The sequence below is a fragment of the Hyaena hyaena genome, unplaced genomic scaffold (assembly GCF_003009895.1).
Source record: "Hyaena hyaena isolate Hyena2069 unplaced genomic scaffold, ASM300989v1 scaffold_684, whole genome shotgun sequence".
Classification (NCBI taxonomy): Eukaryota; Metazoa; Chordata; class Mammalia; order Carnivora; family Hyaenidae; genus Hyaena; species Hyaena hyaena.
Window position 1 is genome coordinate 832,477 of NW_024081316.1, and position 20,717 is coordinate 853,193.

The following is a 20,717-nucleotide window of genomic DNA, read 5'->3' on the forward strand; positions in this document are numbered from 1 at the left end:
CAGAATTGGTGGTTAGAATGAGACCCTTTATTTTTGGTGGTGTTAAAAATAAAAATACAAAACAGAAAAAGCCTAGGGACAAGGGTTCTAGATGCTGAGAAAGGATGCAGGCTGAAGAACTGTAACGCAATTCTAAGAGGCCCCCTCATTGGCCAGGAACAATCTAATTGCTGGAGCACTTGGAAATGGGAGGGGGGTGGTAAGGGGCCAGTGGTAACAGGGTGGAAGCAGAGATGTCCAGGAGTCCATGAGGAAGGGCTGAAGCAGCAGCTGGGGTGTGTTAGGACAGCAGGGGAGTGGCTATTTATTATGTCAATCTTTTTACAGCCAGCATGACCAGGCATTTGTGTATTAGATGAACATCAGAACTCTTCTTGACACAATGTCACATTACTTTCAGGAAAATTTCATTTAATTTCATGCCTTTACTTTTTGTACATGAAAGCTTCCACATCCTTATCATCTCATGAGTATTACATATTGGCTTTTTAAATCTCCTCAAACTGTTCTCAGTAAAAGATTTAATTTTTTGTCCAAGTCGGTTGCTTATTTTTGTATTAAATATGATTATTAGCTAACTAATCCAACATGTTTTCATCATTTCTATCAGTTTCTATCAGTTTCATCATTTCTATCTTGCTAATAGAGACAAAGCTACAGAAGACCCTGTGCATGGACCCCAATCTCTATATATTTTTAGGTTCACCATCCATAAAATAAAGATGGTAACAGACCCCCTGCACCAGGGTTGCATGAGTGTGTATATTAAATCACAAAGTTTTATTCAGTAGTAAATGTCAAGTGGAAGCCTATTTACTAATTAAGAGATTGTCTTACACTGTTATAAAAGAACTGGTGAGATACAAAATTTTCCTTCAGGACAATTACAGATAAGCACATGCTAAGGACTTCCAAGTACATCGTAGCTACTCAAAACTGTGAATGAAAACACTCATATATTAACAAAACAAGAATGTGGATCTGTCATATTGCTTTCTATCTGTTTTATCTATATCAGGCCATTACTGAGTTCTTATTAATTCTAAGGCTGTACAACTGAGTTTATTGGCTTTTCTAAGTATACAGTAATTTAATCTGCAAATAATGGTAAGTGTGTCTTCACTTTGCTCATTATCCTGTTTTCCTGTTTCAAGCCTTATTGAATTCGTCAAAACAATCTTGTTTACTCTGGCTTTAATGCCAGTGGTCCCAATGTTGTAATATTATGTTTGCGTCTCTCAAATTGGTAATGTATCTGTTGTTAACAATACTTCTGTGTTCACTGAAGGGGTTAATTATTTTGTTTAAAATATATATGAAGAAATAGTTTATTTTTAAATGAGATAGTTATGAATGCCTTTAACAAATGCCTTTATATCTGAGGCCCCATGCTATGATTAACCAAAGTAGACAGTCCTAAATTCTCTAGTCAATCAGTAAACTCCCTATCCTTCTATAGAATTAACTGCTAGCGTGCTGCATATTAATAAAATAGTACTTACTCATTTCAAGTTATAAGCAATCTGAATACAGGTTAAAAATTATCTAGCTATATACAAGTCACAGTTAAATTCCACTTCCTTAATATAGCCAAACATGGTGTTAGCCATACCACTCTGGAGAAATGCCTACCTTTTTCTAGAAGGTTACTCATGAAACCATAGCTTTTCTAGACCAAAAGCACCGTTAATGGCCCCACCATCAAAGAAATCAGTGCCTAAGTCCTTTCTACATGTTGTCTGAGAAGTAACTTTTTAGCCTATGCTGCTGCCAAGAGTCAAAGATAATGCCTTCTGTCAAGATAGGTGCTTTCACTTCTGGGCAGGTTTGATCATTTCTAAATTATAATATTGGATCAAGAAATCTTTTTCTCCTTTTATCATTGGTTCTTTAGCAGCAAATATTCTGTAGTTTGATCAACAGGAAATATCTGAAGATGGGAATATGCACAGTAAAAAAAATTATTTTCTGAGCCCCCCCAAAAATCCCCTAATTCTCTGTATTTCCCCAGTCATTCCCAATTTGCTAATACAGACTATTGACTTACTCTGAATCACTGGAAAACATTAATCTTTGCTTCTTACCACCTCCTGGCTTCTAAACCTGACACACTGGCTTGTTTAGTTCCTCCCCTAATTATATTTGTTTCACTTCTTTCCAACTAGCTTAAAAAATTAAACTTATGTGTCACCTTAACATGTCATTTGTGAGCAGAGATAAAAATCAATAATCTGAAAAGATTAAATTTTCAAACAGTTGGTTATTACTAAGTACCTAATATCCTCTTTTCCAAGTAAATAATTAACTTCTATATCTGTTTAATGTAATTTGTTGAACTGGACTAAAGTCAAGAACTGGGATTTTGTTCTGCTTTGGTGGTTCTCAGGTTTCTTATCTTTAAAATTAGATGTTTATGATATCCAAACTTTTCTCTTTTTTAACCTCAGTAGGAATGCTGATGTCTATATGTGGCAGAACAATAAAACTACCTAACTGCTGCCAACATATGTCAGCATAATTATTACCAAAAAAATGTTATGAGAGTGTTCATACTGCCTATATTTCATTTGTGAGTTGCTTCAGTTGATTAAAAATTACCTATTAACATACATACTATTATTGTTATGGCAATTGAGTAAGTACACTAAAGGTTAGTAAAAATAGAAGTAGAAAGTTAGATACAATAAGATTATTTCAGTATCGTTTTGTCTAATCCTTATAAAACTTTCTGGAATTTGAACATAAGAACTGAACACAGATTCTCCTTTAAGCAAAGCCCAGAGCAAGAAGAATGCATTGCCCATTACTGCCTTCTGGAACATTTTTCCAGGAGTAAATGCATGCACTATAAATAAGTAGCATTCTCCTTTACCAAAAAAGAATATGGATTTCTTTTTCTCCATGTACTATGTAGCATAAAGATACAATATTCATTAAAAATCAAATAATAATGAAGCTCCATTAGGTGGTTAATTTGAAGAAGCATCAGTATTGAGGATGAACCAAAAAGCATATTCTGTGAGACTTAGAATACAGTGCAGCTGTTCTTGATATCTAAAAACAGCTGCTGAAGTGAACATGGTATGAGTACTTCAAGATCTTGAATAAAGCAATTCCAGCTACTTTGTGTGTCATTAAAGCACAAACTCATGCACTGTACACAACACAACTTTATATTTCCCAGTGTGGGCTCTGGAAAAGCTACATGGTCTGTATTTCCTTTCATGATGTTTTCCCCTGATTTCCTCTCCTTCTTTATTTTTGAGTTCACATACATATTTGGTACATTTTCCTAACATTAAATATATAATCTGTGGCTAGCAGTGTGATTTATCAGTTGTATTTAATTGATGTGGAAGAATAAAGATGGCATTAAAAAGTTTGCCATGAATTTCCTCTCTTTTGAAGTGGGCAGAGCCCTAACAATTGCTCAGCTTCTGAATTGAATAGCCAAACACCTTTCTCAAAAACGTTACTTTCTCTTCAACTATGGAATCTCTCTCCATACAATCACCAACCCCTACAGAAGAGAAGCAGAAGACAGAAAGGGTGCATATGTATCCCCCAGTCATGTCTGAAAATAAAAATAGGCTGTCAAAGAACATGAGCCTTAAGTGATATAAAAGCAGTAATTTCATTTAGAGAGGTTTTTAGTTTGTTTGCTTTTGATTTGTTTTTCCATTGTGGTGGGAAGAAGTGGTAGCACCATTATGAATGCAGAGAAAATATTTGCACCAAAGATATGTAGAAAATGATCTGCAGATACCTGGACAACCAGGAAGAGAGCATCCAAAGAGTGAAACCAGAGGGGTCAATAAGCTATGAAGGAAGTAGAACCTTGTAAGATACATTATGGAAGGGGCACCTGAGTAGGTCAGTCAGTTAAGTGTCTGGCTTCAGCTCAGGTCGTGATCTCATGGTTCATGAGTTTGAGCCCCACAAAGGGCTCTGCACTAAAGGTGCTGATGGTGTGGAGCCTGGCTGGAATTCTCTCTCTCTCTGTCTCTCTGTCTCTCTGTCTCTCTCTCTCTCTCCCTCCCCCTCCCCCTCTCTCCCTCCTTCCCTCCCTCCCTCCCTCCCCCCTCCTCTCTCTCTTTCTCAAAATAAATAACTAAAAATAGAAAAAAAAATATTATGGGAGCTGAGCACAAGTACTAGATAGGGCCAATGGTTCTGTTTGCCATGAATTGGAGTTCAGTGACAGGCTTGAAAGGATACTAAAGCCACAGGATAATGCAAAACTCTCAGGCATGCTATAAATTGCAAATCGTGTGGGGAGACCATTTCTCTAAGGCAAATACAGGAGGTTCCTCATTGTACAGTGATACATTGTTCTTCTACAGAGGGCTTGTAGTTAGGCGATGACAGGTTGTCAGATAAGCATCTCCCAGTTCCTGTGTGAGCACTCAAACTAACTTAAACGGGTCCTCTCCCTACCACACACTGCTTTTTTCATTCCAGGAACATGTAGACCTAGGAATTTTAAATAAATCAATTTTAATTTCATGTAGCTTATTTACTTGAGCAGAGAAAGCTAAGTTATCCATAACTTGAATTTCCATTGGAGTTCTTATATTTCTGATCAGCTTCTTAGGAAGAATAACCTTAAAGTGCACTCATATTCTCCCCAAAGCAGAGCCTGTTATTAATACAATGTTAAGGCCCAGTCAGAAAAACTCCAAGTGTTGCTACCTTTGTTTTGATAAGTTCTCTATATTAGCTTCTATGTGCACCTTTTATGTAAGGAATCACTGTGTGGGCCAAATGTTCCTTTCTCTAGATAGCTTATAAGCATCTGGATAAATATACATTAGAAATTCAATTAACTTTATATTAAAAGGTCAATTAACTTGGGCCATGATGAAGATTGTTTTTAATTACTTTTCCTTGTAGTTCCTCACTTCTTGTCCAAGCACAAGTGACACTATCAAACGATAGTCCCATTGACTGCTGGATGCTTGAAACTAGTATGCAAAACTCACTGGAAAGGACTGTCTAGGTTAAATGAATTCACTTCTATAATCCTTAGAACTTAGAATATCAGTAGGCAACAATCCTTAGAACTTAGAATATCAGTAGGCAACAAGAGGGTATTTTAGCTTAAACAATCTCTATAATATCATTCATGACAATATATTTCATTATCTGTCCTTGTTGGTTTTTATTTTCTTGGTGAAAGATGATTATAAAGAAAATTATATTAAGAGTTAGCCCTCATTACATTATATCACACACAGTATATTTTATGAAAAAATGAATAAATTATTACATAAAACTAGTAATTCTATTCCATTAGAGGGCTCCTGATTATCTTGGTGTAAACATGGTCCACAATTTAACTCAGTCATGTGTCACTAGAGTACTTATACTTAAGAAACTCAAGAGATTAACACCTGACACTATATAACAAGTTATAGTGTAGTGTCAACCTGTTACCAAGAAATAACCAGTACTAAGCCATTGCTCAGTCAAAAGAAAATAAAGATATAAATGTGTGAATAATATATTTAACTATATTTTATATACTGATATATTGACTCAGATCAATATAGCAAATTAAAAATAAATACTACTCAGGCAAAATCTGCACATGAAATTTTTTGTTTTATTTTTGAAGAAGGGATCAGCCTGTACCTTATAGGCATAGTAACAATGTGCTAAGCATGATACAAATGCCATCTATATAATCCTCACTACAACCTTGTGGGATATAATTCATTGTTTCCATTTTACTGATGAGCAAACAGAAGCTTATGTTTTAGCTAAGGGCAGGCAGTTTCACACCACACCCGCATCAATCTGCTTCTCCGGATTTTCCATTTTCTCTTAGGATGAAAGCATAGGTCTAAGAGTAGCAAGACCATGAAGTGCTTATAAAAGTAGGTTTAGGAGTGTGCTGAACGTTGGAGGGTAGTTTTGGAACTGAATCAGAAGAAGGGAATAGTATTGGCCAGTGTAACTCAAAGAGTTGGGTCACAACGGTGTAAGTGAATGGTGTCATTAAACATATTTTCTCCCATAGTGATACTTTCTCAAAGAAGGGAGCTGTGCACTGGTTTGCATTCCAGTACATTCTTCTTATCTCCTCCTGGACCAGTAAGTTTGCAAAGCAGCAAGCAGTCCATGGACCTCACTTAAGGGGCACAAGCTTAAAGACTATCTAATGAAATTTCCCTTTATTGTGAACAGTTAGATCGTTTTGCACAAAAGTTATCCTCAAAGCCATCCTATGTGTTTTTCCACTTATAAAATAGAATGAAATCTTATCCATATTCCAGATATTAATGAAGGCTTAAGTCCTAAGTGTTATAAAACTTTGGGGGGGGGGGGGCTTAATCGTAGTTGAAGTGATCCTGCTCTTACTAGTTTTAATAAGCTAATCTCATCCAGGAGCAAAGAAAAATAGTTTTCTTAAAGAATGAACAAGATTGCCATCAAAAAGCATGATGTTTGGAGTGAAATACAAATTTTAAAAATGTGTTATTCATACCTGCACCTCCGCCAATGCTTAGAATCTTAATTTCTGATTTTGTATCTCCAATCCTGAAAAAAAAATTATGTAGTTTAAGAAATAATCACCATGTGCTTTGTAAAACCTGATTATCAACTCTAGTTGAAGAGAACAAATTATAGTGAAAAAAACTAAGCAAACATGAAAGGTCACACTCATGGCAGTGATTACACTGGTGTCTTTAGAATCTTCAGAAACTATGTCCCACTCATTAATGATCTTGAACTAGGAGACTTTTAGAAACAGCACTATGAACATCTCAGAAATAGGAAATATCATTTGTTTAGAGATTGGAGAATAAGAAGAAAAAAGTGGGCCTTTGAGTCTAGTGATCTAATAAGCCATTCATTATAGATGGGAAAAGGCTAAGGTGATTCATATTATATATCTGCCTTCCTTCTTCCTTGCTAACTTCCTTTCAATGAACAAATGTTTATTAAACATTTATTATGTGTCTGTATTTAGCTTTGAGGATATAAAAATGAGTAAGACACTACTTTGCTTTAAAGTTGAAATGTGAGATAATATAGTGCAATATTAAGAGAAGGGAAAGATGACAGAGTAGGAAGATCCCCAAGCTCATCTCTTCCCACAGACACACTGAGGTCGCAATGACATATAATGCAACTCACTCTGAACAACAACCTCACTCTGAAAACAACGATTAGCAAAACAGATTTTCCACAGCTGAAGTCCTAAAGAAGAAGCCATTTGGAGAAGGGTAGGAGGGGCAGAGATGTGGTAGGGAACCAACCCCTTAGCATGGCAGTTACAAGCTGGAAGGACATCAAAGGCATGGAGATCCTTCCTGAAGAGTGAGGGGATCAAGCTCTCCCTAAGGCGCCCCCTGTCATGGGAACCTACACCAAAAAGACAAGCCCTCATAACATCTTGCTTTGCAAATCAACAGGACTTAACTCCAGGAGAGCCAGGAGGGCTCTAGGAAACTGAGACTCTGCTCTTTTTTTATTTTTGTTTTATACTATTTATTTTATTTTTGAGAGAGAGACAGAGTGTGAGCGGGGGAGGGGCAGAGAGAGACAGAGAAGGAAACACAAAATCTGAAGCAGGTGCCAGGGTTCGGAGCTCTCAGCACAGAGCCTGACATGGGGCTCAAACTCAAAAACCGTAAGATCATGACCTGAGTGAAGATCAGGCGCTTAACCGACTGAGCCACCAAGGCACCCCAAGACTCTGCTCTTAATATCACTCAATCAGAGACCCAGTACAGGGATAGAAATTTGTAAAGTGCCCAAACCATATAGGAAGGAAGTTTATTGGCTAATTTTAGGGTTTGTGTTGGAGGAGCATGGATCTATAGAAGTTTTCTCCAGGAGTGGAAATGCTGACAGGCATCATTTTTCTTGCCCTTCTTCAGCCTAGCTTGCTGGATACTGGTAGGAGCCAATGTTGACACCCTCCTACTGCTTGCACTGCCTGGCATGTGCCATCAAACCTGCCCCCAGGCACCCCTACAAAGCAGTTTATACGCCACCACACCCAAAAGACAACCCCAGCTGCATCAGTGCCCCTCCTAAGAGACTTCCGTGCCAAGGATACTGGGTACCTGCCAGTATGCCTGCAGTAATTGTGGCTGGCCCCCTCTGCCGGCTGTGTTGGGAGCTCCCACCACTGACCAGTGAGCCCACAGAATCTGTAGCTTGGTATCTCAGCCAGCCAGGCTATGGACTATCTACACCCATCAGTGTGCCCATAATAGTTGCAGCCTAGTCACACCAGGAGGGTACATGTACCCCACACAGGAGACACCTCTGGAGTACCTGGTTCTGGTGAATGGGGGCATTGCACTACTGGCCCCCTACCTACATTAGGTAGGTAGCTGACCTACCTAATGTGTGGAAATAAACAGAGAGAGTCAGATAAAATTAGAAGACACAGGAATATGTTCCAAACAAAAGAACAAGACAAAACATCAGAAAAAGACCTAAACAAAACAGGAATAAGTAAGCTACCGGATAAAGAAATGAAAGTAATGTTTATAATTATGCTCACTAGATTTGGAAGAAGAGTGGATGAACTCCATGGGAACTTCAGTGAAGAGACAGAAAATGTAACAAAGAAGCAATCATAACTGAAGAATACAGTAACCAAAATGAACAATATTACTAGAGAGAATCAACAGCACATTAGAGGATGGAGAAGAGCAGATCATCAACCTGGAAATCAGAATAGTGAAAAGCCCCAATGCTAAATAGCAAAAAGGAAAAAAAAAATGCTTAATGAGAATAGGTTAAGGGTTCTCTGTATATCAAGTGTACTAACATTCATATTAGCAGGGTGCCAGAAGGAAACTAAGAGACAGAAAATTTATCTGAAGAAATAATTACTGAAAACTTCATGAACCTGTGGAAGGGAACAGCTTCAAGGGTCACAAAGAGCCCCAAACAAGATGAATCAGAAGATATCTACTTCAAGATACAGAATAATTAAAATGTAATAATAATAATAATAATAATAATATGAAAATATTGAAAGCAGCAAGAGAAAACAGTTACGTAAAGGGGAAATCCCATAAGACTATAAGCTGATTTTTCACCAGAAATTTTCCAGGCCAGAAGGTAGTGGCATGATACATTCAAAGTTCTGAAAGGAAAAAAAACCTACAACCAAGAATATTCTACCTGCAAGATTAACATTCAGAATTGAATAAGAGATATAGAATTTCCCAAACAAACAGAAATTAAAGCAGTCCATCACCACTAAACTAGACTCACAAGAAGTGTTAAAGGGACTTCTTTACATGGAAAAGAAAAAGCCATATCTAGAAGTAGTTATGAAAGGGAAAAAAAAATCACTGATAAAAGCAGATAAAGGTAAGATGAAGGATAAAACACAAAAATAGTCAAATAAATTATATCTACAAAAAATAGTTAAGGATTACACATAATAAAGAGATATAAAATATGACATCATATACATAAAATGTGGAGGATGGAGTAAAAATGTTTTGATTTTAGAATGTGTTTGAACTTAAGCAATCATAAATTTAATATGGACTGCTATATATATGTATAACATGCTATATATGAACTTCATAGTAACCATAAACCAAAAACCTATAGTAAATACACAAAAAAAGTAAAGAGAAAGGAATCCAAGCTTTACACTAAAGAAAGTCATCAAATTGCATGGCAATAGAGTAAGAGAAAAAGAAAACTACAGAAATAATTAACAACAAATATATAAAGCAAATATTATCAGACATAAAGAATTAACAGTAATACAAAAATAGTAGTGGACCTTTCATCCCATTTACATCAATGAATAGATCATCCTGGCAGAAAATTAATCAGCAACCAATGGCTTGGAATAACATATTAGATCAGATGGACTTAACAGATATTTACATTCAGAAACAGTAGAATACCCCCCCTTTTTTTTTTTTCAAATGCACATGTTAGGTCACAGAACTTGCATCAATAAACTTAAGAGAACTGAAATAATATCAAACATATTTTCTGATCATAGCAATATGAAACTAGAAATCAATTACAAGAAAAAAAATGGGAAAGAAAGTATATGGAGGCTAAACAGTGTGCTACTAAAAAAAACAGTGGGTCAACTAAGAAATCAAAGAGGAAACAAACAAACAAACAAAAAACCTGGAGACAAATAGAAATGGAAACATGACAGTGCAAAATGTTTGAGATGCAGCAAATGCAATTCAAAGAAGTTTATAGTGCAACTCATCTAAGAAACAAAAAAATCTCAAATAAACAATCTAATCGTATACCTAAAATAATTTGGAAAAGAATTTCAAAAGTTCTAAATTAGTAGAAGGAAGGAAATAATAAAGATTAGAGAGGAAATAAATAAATGAAATAAAGACTCAAAAAACAATAGGAAAGATCAGTGAAACTGAGAGCTGGTTCTTTGAAAAGATAAACAGAATTAACAAAACTTTAGCCAGATTCATTAAGAAAAAAGGAGCGAGGACTCCAATAAATGAGAAATGAATGAGAAGTTACAACTGACACCATAGAAATACCAAAAATTATAAGAGGCTACTATGAAAAATTATATACTAACAAATTATACACCAAAAAGAAGATTCTAAGACTGAATCAGTAAGAAATGGAAAATCTGAACAGGCAGATTACTATTGACAAAATTGAATCAGTAATCAAAAAACTTCCAACAAACAAAAGCCCAGGACAGAAGGATTCACAGGGGAATTCTACCAAACATTTAAAGAGCTAAAACCTATTCTTCTCAAACTGTTCCAAAAAATGGAAGAGAAAGGAATGCTTTCAAGTTTATTCTATGGAGCCAGCATTATCCTAATACCAAAACCAGACAAAGACACTACCAAAAACAAACAAACAAACAAAAGACCAATATCCAAAATAGATTCATAAATTTTCAACAAAATATTATTAAACTAGATTCAACAACACATTAAAAGGATCATTCACCACAATCAAGTAGGATTTATTCTGGGATATAAGGATGATTCAATATTTGCTAATCAAGCAACGTGATATACCACATTAACAAAATAAATCATATTATCATCTCATTAGATGCAAAAAATTGACAAAATTGAACATCTATTCATGATAAAAACTCTCAACAAAGTGGGCTTAAAGGGAACATAACTTAACATGATAAAGGCCAAATAGGAAAAACTCACAGTTAACATCATACTCTGATGAAAAACTGAAAGCTTCTCCTCTAATGTCAGGAAGAAGACAAGGGTGTCCACTCTTACAACTTTTATTCAACACAATACTAAAGTCCTAGCCAAGGCAAACAGATAAGAAGAAAAGGCATTTAAGTTGGTAAGGAGAAAGTTAAAATGTCACTATTTACAGAGGACAGGATACTAATACAGAAAATCCTAAAGACTCCACTAAAAAAACTATTGAGAGTATAAAATGAATTCAGTAAAATTTTAGGATACAAAATTAACGTACAGAAATCTACACCATTTCTGTACACTAATAACAAACTAACAAAAAGAGAAATCAAGAAAGCAATCTCATTTATAACTGCATTAAAAAGAATACTTGCAGTACTTGGGTAGTTTAGTTGGTTAAGTATCTAACTCTTAATTTCCACTGAGGTCATGATCTTACCATTTCTGAGATCGAGAATTACATAAGGCTCTGCATTGACAGCACAGAACCTGCTTGGGATTCTCTCTTTCTGCCCCTCCTCCATTTGCACTCTTTATCTCTCTAAATCAATAAACATTAAAAAAAAATACAGAAAAAGTAGAGTCCAGTATTATGGTTCTAGTGCTAGAAATGGAATGGAATTGATGGATTGGGAAGTACCATTGACTTGATTTTGACTGATGTTAATAAAAAGGGAGGGGATGTTAGGAAAAAACTTAGAGTGCACAGTGACTGACTAATTTCCAGCTTGGATAACTGCAAAAAGCATGGTGAGAAAAGGAAGCCAGAGAATATACTTTGATGACAAGTTTATATTTTGTAAGGATGTTTAATTTTTGTTTTTCTTTTCTTCCTTGTTTTTTTTTTAATTTTAAAATTTTATTTAAATCCAGGATATTTAACATATAGTGGAATAATAATTTCAGGAGAAGAATTTAGTGATTCATCACTTACATATAAAACCCAGTGCTCATCCCAAAAAGTGCCGTCCTTAATGCCCATCACCCATTTAGCCCATCCTCCCACCCATCAACCCTCCAGGAAACCTCAGTTTGTTCTCTTTATTTAAGAGTCTCTTGTGGTTTGCCTCCCTCTGTTTTTATCTTATTTTTCCTTCCCTCCATATGTTCATCTCTTTTGTTTCTTAAATTCCACCTATGAGTGAAATCATACGATATTTATCTTTCTCTGACTTATTTTGCTTGGCATAATACACTCTAGTTCCATCCATGTTGTTCCAAATGGCAAGATTTCATTCTTTTAGATTGCTGTGTAATATTCCATTGTGTATATGTACACACACACACACACATATACATGTACACACATACATACACACCACATCTGCTTTATCCATTCATCGGTTGATGATTGTTTGGGCTCTTTCCATAATTTGGCTACCGTTAATTGTGCTGCTATAAACATTGGAGTGCATGTGCCCCTTCGAATCAGCATTCTTGTCCCCTTTGAAAAAAACCTAATAGTGCAATTGCTGGATCATAGGTTAGTTCTATTTTTAATTTTTTAAGAAATCTCCATACTGTTTTCCAGAGTGGCTGCACCAGTTGCATTCTCACCAGCATTGCAAAAGTGTTCCCTTTTCTTTGTATCTTCACCAATATCTGTTGTTCCCTGATATGTTAATTTTAGCTATTCTGACAGGTATGAGGTGACATTTTACTGTGGTTTTGATTTGTATTTCCCTGACGATAAGTGATATTGAGGATCTTTGCATGTGTCTGTTAGCCATCTGGATGTCTTCTTTGGAAAAGTGTCTGTTTATGTCTTTTGCCCATTTCTTCACTAGATTATTTGTTTTTTGGATGTTGGTTTTGATAAATTCTTTATGGATTTTTGACACTAACTCTTTATCCAATATGTCATTTGCAAATATCTTCTCCCATTCTGTTGGTTGCTTTTTACTTTTGTTGATTGTTTCCTTTGCTGTGCAGAAGCTTTTTATCTTGATGACATCCTAATAGCTCATTTGTGCTTGATTCCCTTGCCTCTGGAGACAAGTCTAGTAAGAAGTTGCTGTGGACAAGGTCAAAGAGGTTGCTGCTTGTTTTCCCCTCTAGGATTTTGATGGTTTCCTGTCTTACATTTAGGTATTTCAACCATTTTGAGTTTTTTTTTTTTTTTTTGAAATTTGCCTTTAATTCTTTTTTTAATAGTTTATTGTCAAGTTGGTTTCCGTATAACACCCAGTGCTCATCCCCACAAGTGCCCTCCTCCATGCCCATCACCCCTCTTTCCCTCTCCCCTATTCCCATCAGCCTTCAGTTTATTCTCAGCATTCAAGAGTAGCTCATGGTTTGCCTCCCTCCCTCTCCCCAACAATTTTTCCCCTTCTTCTCCCCCATGGTCTTTCATTAAGTTCCTCCTAATCCACCTATACGTGCAAACATGTGATATTTGTCCTTCTCTGCCTGACTTATTTCGCTCAACATAACACCCTCAGGTTCCATCCATGTTGCTACAAATGGCCAGATTTCATTCTTTCTCATTGCCATGTAGTATTCCATGGTAGATAAACCACATCTTCTTGATCCATTCATCAGTTGATGGACACTTAGGCTCTTTCCATGTTTTGGCTATTGTTGAGAGTGCTGCTATGAAAATGGGGTACATGTACCCCTATGCATCAGCACTCCTGTATCCCTTATTTTTGTGTATGGTGTAAGGAAGTGGCCCAGGTTCATTCTTCTGCATCTCGCTGTCCAGTTTTCCCAGCACCAATTTGCAGAAGAGACTGTCTTTTTTCCATTGGATACTCTTTCCTGCTTTGTCAAAGATTAGTTGGCCATGCGTTTGTGGGTACATTTCTGGGTTTTCTATTCTGTTCCATTGATCTATGTATCTGTTTTTATGCCAGTACCATACTATCTTGATGATTACAGCTTTGTAATACAGTTTCAAGTCTGGAATTGCAATGCCACCAGCTTTGTTTTTTTCTTTTTTAACATTACTTTGTCTATTTTGGGTCTCTTCTGGTTCCATACTAATTTTAGAATTGTTTGTTTTAGCCCTGTGAAGAATGCTGGTATTGTTTTGATAGGGATTGCTTTGAATATGTAGATTGCTTTGGGTGGTTTCCACATTTTAAAAATGTTTGTTCTTCGAATCCATGAGCATGGATTGTCTTCCCATTTCTTCGTGTCTTCTTCAATTTCTTTCATAAGCTTTCTAAGTTTTCAATGTATAGATCTTTTACTTCTTTGATTAAATTTATTCCTAGGTTTTTTATGGTATTTGGTGCAATTATAAATGAGATTGATTCCTTCATTTCTCTTTCTGCTGCTTCATTATTGGTGTATAGAAATGCCAGAGATTTCAGTACATTGATTTTATATCCTGTGACTTTGTTGAATTCATTTATCAGTTCTAGCAGGTTTTTGGTGGAGTCTTTCAGGTTTTCCATGTAAAGTATCATACTATTTGCGAAGAGTGAAAATTTGACTTCTTCCTTGCTGATTTGAATGCCTTTTATTTCTTTGTGTTGTCTGATTGCTGAGGCTAGGACTTCCAACACTATTTTGAACAACAGTTGTGAGAGTGGACATCCCTTTTGTGTTCCTGACCTTAGGGGAAAAGCTCTCAGTTTTTCCCCATTGAGGATAATATTACCTGTGGGTCTTTTGCATATGGCCTTTTTGATCTTTAGGTATGTTTCTTTCTCTACTTTCTTGAGTCTGGGATTGGAGAATTCTATGAACCATTTAAAGAAGAGTTAACACTCATTCTTTTGAAGCTATTCCCAAAAAAATTGAAATGGAAGGAGAAGTTCCAAACTCATTCAATGAGGCCAGCATTACCTTGATTCCAAAACCAGAAAAAGACCACACTAAAAAGGGGAACCACAGACCAATTTCCCTGATGAACATGAATGCAAAAATTCTCAACAAGCTACTAACAAACTGAATCCAACAATATATTAAAAGAATTATTCACCACAATCGAGTGGGATTTATACCTGGACTGTAAGGCTGGTTCAGTATCCCCAAATCATTGTGATACATGACATTAACAAAAGAAAGGATAAGAACCACATGATCCTCTTCAATGCAGAAAAAGCATTTGAGAAGATACAGCATCCTTTCTTGATTAAAAATCCTAAAGAATGTTTTTAATAAATATGTATTCTACAGACATTTGGACATGCAAGATTTAAGCTGAGTGGGAAAGAGATGAGGGTCAATTATGTATCCTGGAGAATTAGCATCATAAATCTATGGTCAAAACTAAGAGACTAAATTTTATCACCTAAGCATATTACAAAGAATTAGATGATCAGTGGGATGATATGCAATGCCAACTTTTAAAAGTCACTGGATTATGGGGAACCCACAGAGGGGGCAAAGAGGAAAACATTAAAGCTCATAGAGGATACAATTAGAGAAAGAGAAAGCCATAGGTAGTGTCAACAGTAGAAGAATGTACTACCAAGAAATAAAGGAGGAATAATTTTCATTGAATTTGGCAATATGAATATTTAATAATAGTTTTAAAAAAGATTGATGGCTAAGTCTGATAGCAGTGAGATTAAAAGCAAACTAAATAAAAAGGAAGAAGCCAGAGATTGTTGACATAGGATGAAAGAGTGAGAATGGGACAGAGAAGCAGGAACTTAAAGAGTAGTGTTTGTATACTTGGACTCTAGCTTCCCCCCTCTCCCCAAAGTGAAAGAGCCTACACAGAGTACTATGACAAAAACAGAGATTAAAGCAAGGTTTTTGAGAAAACTGGAAAGGATAGAGTCAATAACACATATAAATGAATTGCCTTCCTTAGTTCTAACAACCTTCCCACTCATAATCATAGTCCTGATATACCCATCCCAATCTATGCTCTTGGTTAGTTCTTAAAACTGTTTTATATCTGTAGATAGCATAGGGAAGCAATGGAGCAGAGTACCAAGGCTGAAATCCCAGTTTATTGATATGTTACCTTGAGCAAGTTATTTAATTTCTGTGCATCTTTATTACCCATGAAATAGGATAATAATACCAACTACTGTGTAGGACTGTAATAATAGTAGCTAGTTTAAGGAGAAGTTCTGAGGATTAAATTATTTAACTCATGTAAATCTCTTAGAAATATGTCTACACATGATAAACACTCAACCTAAATTAGCAATTATTATTACTTCAGGCACAGCTAAGTGATTTCATTCTGAATCTTCGCAACTCTTCTATGAGTTAGACACTGTTATTATCCCATTTCATATATTCTAGTGATTAATAATTATTGAAAACTTACAACTTTCTAGTGAAAGCTCTAAATGCATTACATAGAACAGCAATAAGAAACTTTATTATTTACAGCTATACTAGAATTCTCCGCCCCCGCCTTCACCGCCAGATAGGGGATTGTTTCCAATCCAAAGGAAATCAAGAAAAGAATGGCATGAGATCCAGACTCAGGGAGTCTAATACTGCAGAGAAGGGAAAAGAATATCTAGGTGAAATAAATTATCTTATCAATAATCATATACAGACTGACAGCAAATCACCACAGACTGAAAAAATGAACAGAGCTCCAGAATAGATGTTCCCAAAGGAAAAAGTTAACAGGTGGCTTGATCTGTTGGACTATACAGAGAGGATTAATACTTCTGCTTGGGGTATAAGTAGTGATAGTGATGTGGATTACAAAAACAAAAGAAAACAATTAAATTTCCTTACAACTTAACAGCCCATTGACACGTCCTTGAGAAATGCAGAGTGACCTTCCTCAAGGAGCTTAGCTGCCTCAGTGTTAATATTCTACTAAGGGCAAAAGACAATCTTAGCTTAACATTAGCCTAACCTCCAGGATTCTTTAAGTCTCCTTGAACATATAAAAATTCCTTTGGAAGTGTCATTTATCTCTACTCCCCCAAGATATACGTTAGCAATCATCCTTCAAGCATATGACCCTCTGATATACATCTGAAGAGTCTCATGACTAAGGGTTTACTAGACAGTAGTAAATGACCTTTTCTTAACAAAAGCTAGTTCCTCAAGGTCCTGGAAACCTTGCTTCCAAATTCTGTAGACGCTTATGCTATCTGTAACTCCTTCCCCATTTGAAAGTATATAATCAGCCACTCATCATAATCCCTGTGCAGCTCTTTCTGCCCATGGGTCCTATCCCTGTGCCACCTTTTTGGGGCACCTGAGTGGCTTAGTCAGTTACGTGTCTGACTCTTGATTTTGGCTCAGGTCATGATCTCATGGTTTGTGAGATCAGCTGACATGATCTCCATGCTGACAACACAGAACCTGCTTGGGAGTCTCTCCTCTCTCTGCCCCTCCCCATCCCTCTTTCTCTCCTTCAAAATAAGTAGTGATGAAAAATTAAATAAATAAACATTTTAAAACACTTTTTTGCACCAAAGAAGTCTCAAGAATTCTTTCTCATCTGTTCCCTGCCAAACCCCAACATTTTCATGTCAGTAGGTATGTAGAAAACTAAGGAGAGAAAGTAAAATCAAAACAATATTTAACTCTAAGAAAAACAAAACAAAAATACCTGAAAGGAAATGTGATTATAGTATGACTCATCATTCAATTATGAATAATATGTACATAGGCAAAATGATATAAACATTCCAATTATTTAAGCAAAAACTTTGACATAAATATGCTGACATGATAAGGGAGGAAATGTGCATATTTATTTAGCTATTTTAATGCAACAAAATTAAGAAAGAGAATAATAACATGTTATTTAAAATTAGGAAAGAAAATTTCATAAGAAACAATAAAATATTTCAGAGGGTTGAAAGTGGTTGCTCCTGGAGAGTGGGAGTCAGGTGGGAGTGAATAGGGCTAGGAATTTTCACCACTGCAATATTTCCAGTATTTTTACCACTGCAATGCAAATTTAATTGTGCCTTTGAACGTTCTTCAGCCTTTCAGAAATTCTACATTCAAGATTTCCAACTAGATTGTATATTCTGTGAAGATAGGGGTCATCATTCTTTATGTTATAACCATCCATGGTGCCTCTTCAAACCACTGATGACTGAGGAAAAGCAAGGATCTGGATAAACTACAGACATGAACACAGACCTTTAGCGCTACACACTATTTCAGCAATTAAGTCATTACCCTTAATTTTATAAATGAGCAAAAAGACCCAAAAAAGTAAATTATTAACTTTTTTTACTTAAAAAAGTAAATTACCAAAAAGTAAATTATTTACTTTTTTTAAAAGTAAATTAACTTCCTAATTAAGAAGTTATCTGTATGTGCTGTATGCTTTGATTTTGGCATCATTATTCTATTACTTATTAATTATTAATAAATTATATAATACTCTATTTAGAAAAACCATTTAAAAACTGAACCATGGGGCACCTTTGATTTTGGCTTCATTATTCTATTACTTATTAATTATTAATAAATTATATAATACTCTATTTAGAAAAACCATTTAAAAACTCAGTAAGTTAAATGTCTGAGTCTTGGTTTTGGCTCAGGTCATAATCTTACAGATTGTGAGTTCAAGCCTGGTGTTGGCCTCTGCAGTGACAGTGCAGAGACTGCATGGGATTCTCTCTCTCTCTGTCCCTACCCCCGCTTACTTGGGCATGCTCTCTCTCTCTCTCTCCCTCCCTCAATCTCTCTCAAATTAAATAAATAAAATTTAAAAAAATAAAAAATAAACCACAAAAAAACAGAAAGGGAGGGGCGCCTGGGTGGTTCAGCTGGTTAAGCATCTGATTTCGGCTCAGGTCATGATCTCAAGGCTTGTGAGTTCCAGCCCTGAGTCAGGCTCTGTGCTGACAGCTCAGAGCCTGGAGCCTGCTTTGGATTCAGTGTTCCCCTCTCTCTTTGCCCCTCCCCTGCTCACACACACTCTTTCCCTCTCTCTTTCTCTTAAAAAAAAAACATTAAAAATATTTTTAAACAGTCAAAAGAAAAACAGAGAGGTAAGTGGGATCCCATACACATCCAGCAATGCCTGCTCTGATCAGGCAGAAGTACTGTCCTGGAGAAAGAATTTCAGGCCAACAATAGAGAAATCCAGCAAAAGATAAAATATCAGTTTCCTTTGCTGTTGTAAATTGGATCCACAGTCAGTCATTTCTTCCCAGTTTTCTGTCATTATTTCCTGAAGCAGAGTAAGTTACAGCAATCCACCTCCAGATAGGTGATTTGATTATCTTTAGCATGTGGAATCTTTTACTCTCATAATGCTTATCAGCTCTGGCACAAATTGAACACATTAATCACCAAAAAAAGAAGTCTGCAAGAAGGATAGCAACTAGTAAGTTTCACTGATAATGGAAAAAATGTGTTTTTTTTTTTTTAAGAACCACATTGCTAATATTAAGTTGAAAGGAAAAGACAATTTGGGGGAGGGGGGAATGATAACTATAATAATGGGTACAGAAGTGAATTTAAATGGATATTAGGAGAACTGAGAAGCACTCACTCAATCTTCAGGGACAAACAGTATTTAGTAATTATTTACATTTGATTTTAATGAAAAGAATATTAGACTCTCCATTTGGGGCTTTTTTGGAAACACGTAAAATTTGAAAGAGGGCTGAAAAATCTGAGCTCAGAGATCTGTATCTTTTCCCAAATGAACATATGGATGTGTGTCTTCAAATGGTTAACGCTTATCTCGGCACAGCTGGAAATACTGCACAAATCAGAGCCTTTGAACGTTGAAAGCCAGCGTCTAACTAAAGCACCACCGGAGAAGGGGTGCAGGGGGGCGAGGAGCGCCTGGCGGCAGCTGCTATCAGTAGCTCCTTATCCCCGCGCCCAGCCTGCAGGGCTGGGCTCGACCCCATCTATCACTGCACAGAACGAGACCGAGGCTTGTCTCTGACACAAATGTCCTTTTTCTGTTACCTTGCTATTATGCCTGGCAGCTTCTGGTCCATGAATTCCTGCATGCACTGGTGTTCCGTGGAACTGCTGAGAAACCTCCGAAAAGATTCAACGTATCTGCTGTGGTCAGAAAACAGGCTCCTCATGGAAGATGCCATGTTTGGTTTCTGGTGGAAGACAGAGAAGGAGGAGAAGCTTTACTTCCCCTCCTTCTTTTCCCAGTTCCTTTTCTCTCTATTCACCGCCACCAATTCCTGTCTCCCCTCCCCGCCCCCATCAGAAAAGCCTGCTTTGAGTTTAACATGCAATGAAGGCTGGTGTGCAAATCTCATTCTTACGTCAGTTATTTGTACAGGACTTTGAGCTGATACTTTAACCCCTACAGTGTTCTTTTGTAAGAAACACTGTTTCTTTTGTAGTAAAGCAAAGCAATAAATCCACTGCTAAAACTTGTTTTTAAATGCCTGAAGTTCAGAAAGTCATAAACACTGACTCCAATCTAATCACTTCCTGTTTTGTTAGCAGTGGCCAGGAGTGCATTCCAAGTGGGACAGTGGCTGCTTTAAGGGCCAAAGGCGACATACACAGGGATAAACAGCCAGTTACAAGGCTGCAAACCACTTTCAGAAATATACCCCTGCTGAAATCTTTGAGAGAAGACTGCCCTCCACCTCCACGCTTTCTACAGGAGACTTTCTTTTCTTCACCCTTCGTATCACATGAACTATTTGCACT

General features: G+C 36.4%; 1 protein-coding gene across 1 annotated transcript in view; it reads right to left on the bottom strand.

Moving 5' to 3' along the window:
• The window catches only part of HNMT (histamine N-methyltransferase), a 47,336-nt gene extending 27,127 nt beyond the window's left edge, over nt 1-20,209 (bottom strand). The window contains exons 1-2 of the mRNA XM_039217391.1: nt 20,004-20,209; nt 6,491-6,543 (exon numbers count right to left, since the gene is read on the bottom strand). Coding sequence (XP_039073322.1) covers nt 6,491-6,543; nt 20,004-20,140 — 190 coding nt within the window. The 5' untranslated portion in view covers nt 20,141-20,209. The remainder of the gene's footprint in view (nt 1-6,490; nt 6,544-20,003) is intronic.
• Nucleotides 20,210-20,717: the final 508 nt, after the last annotated feature.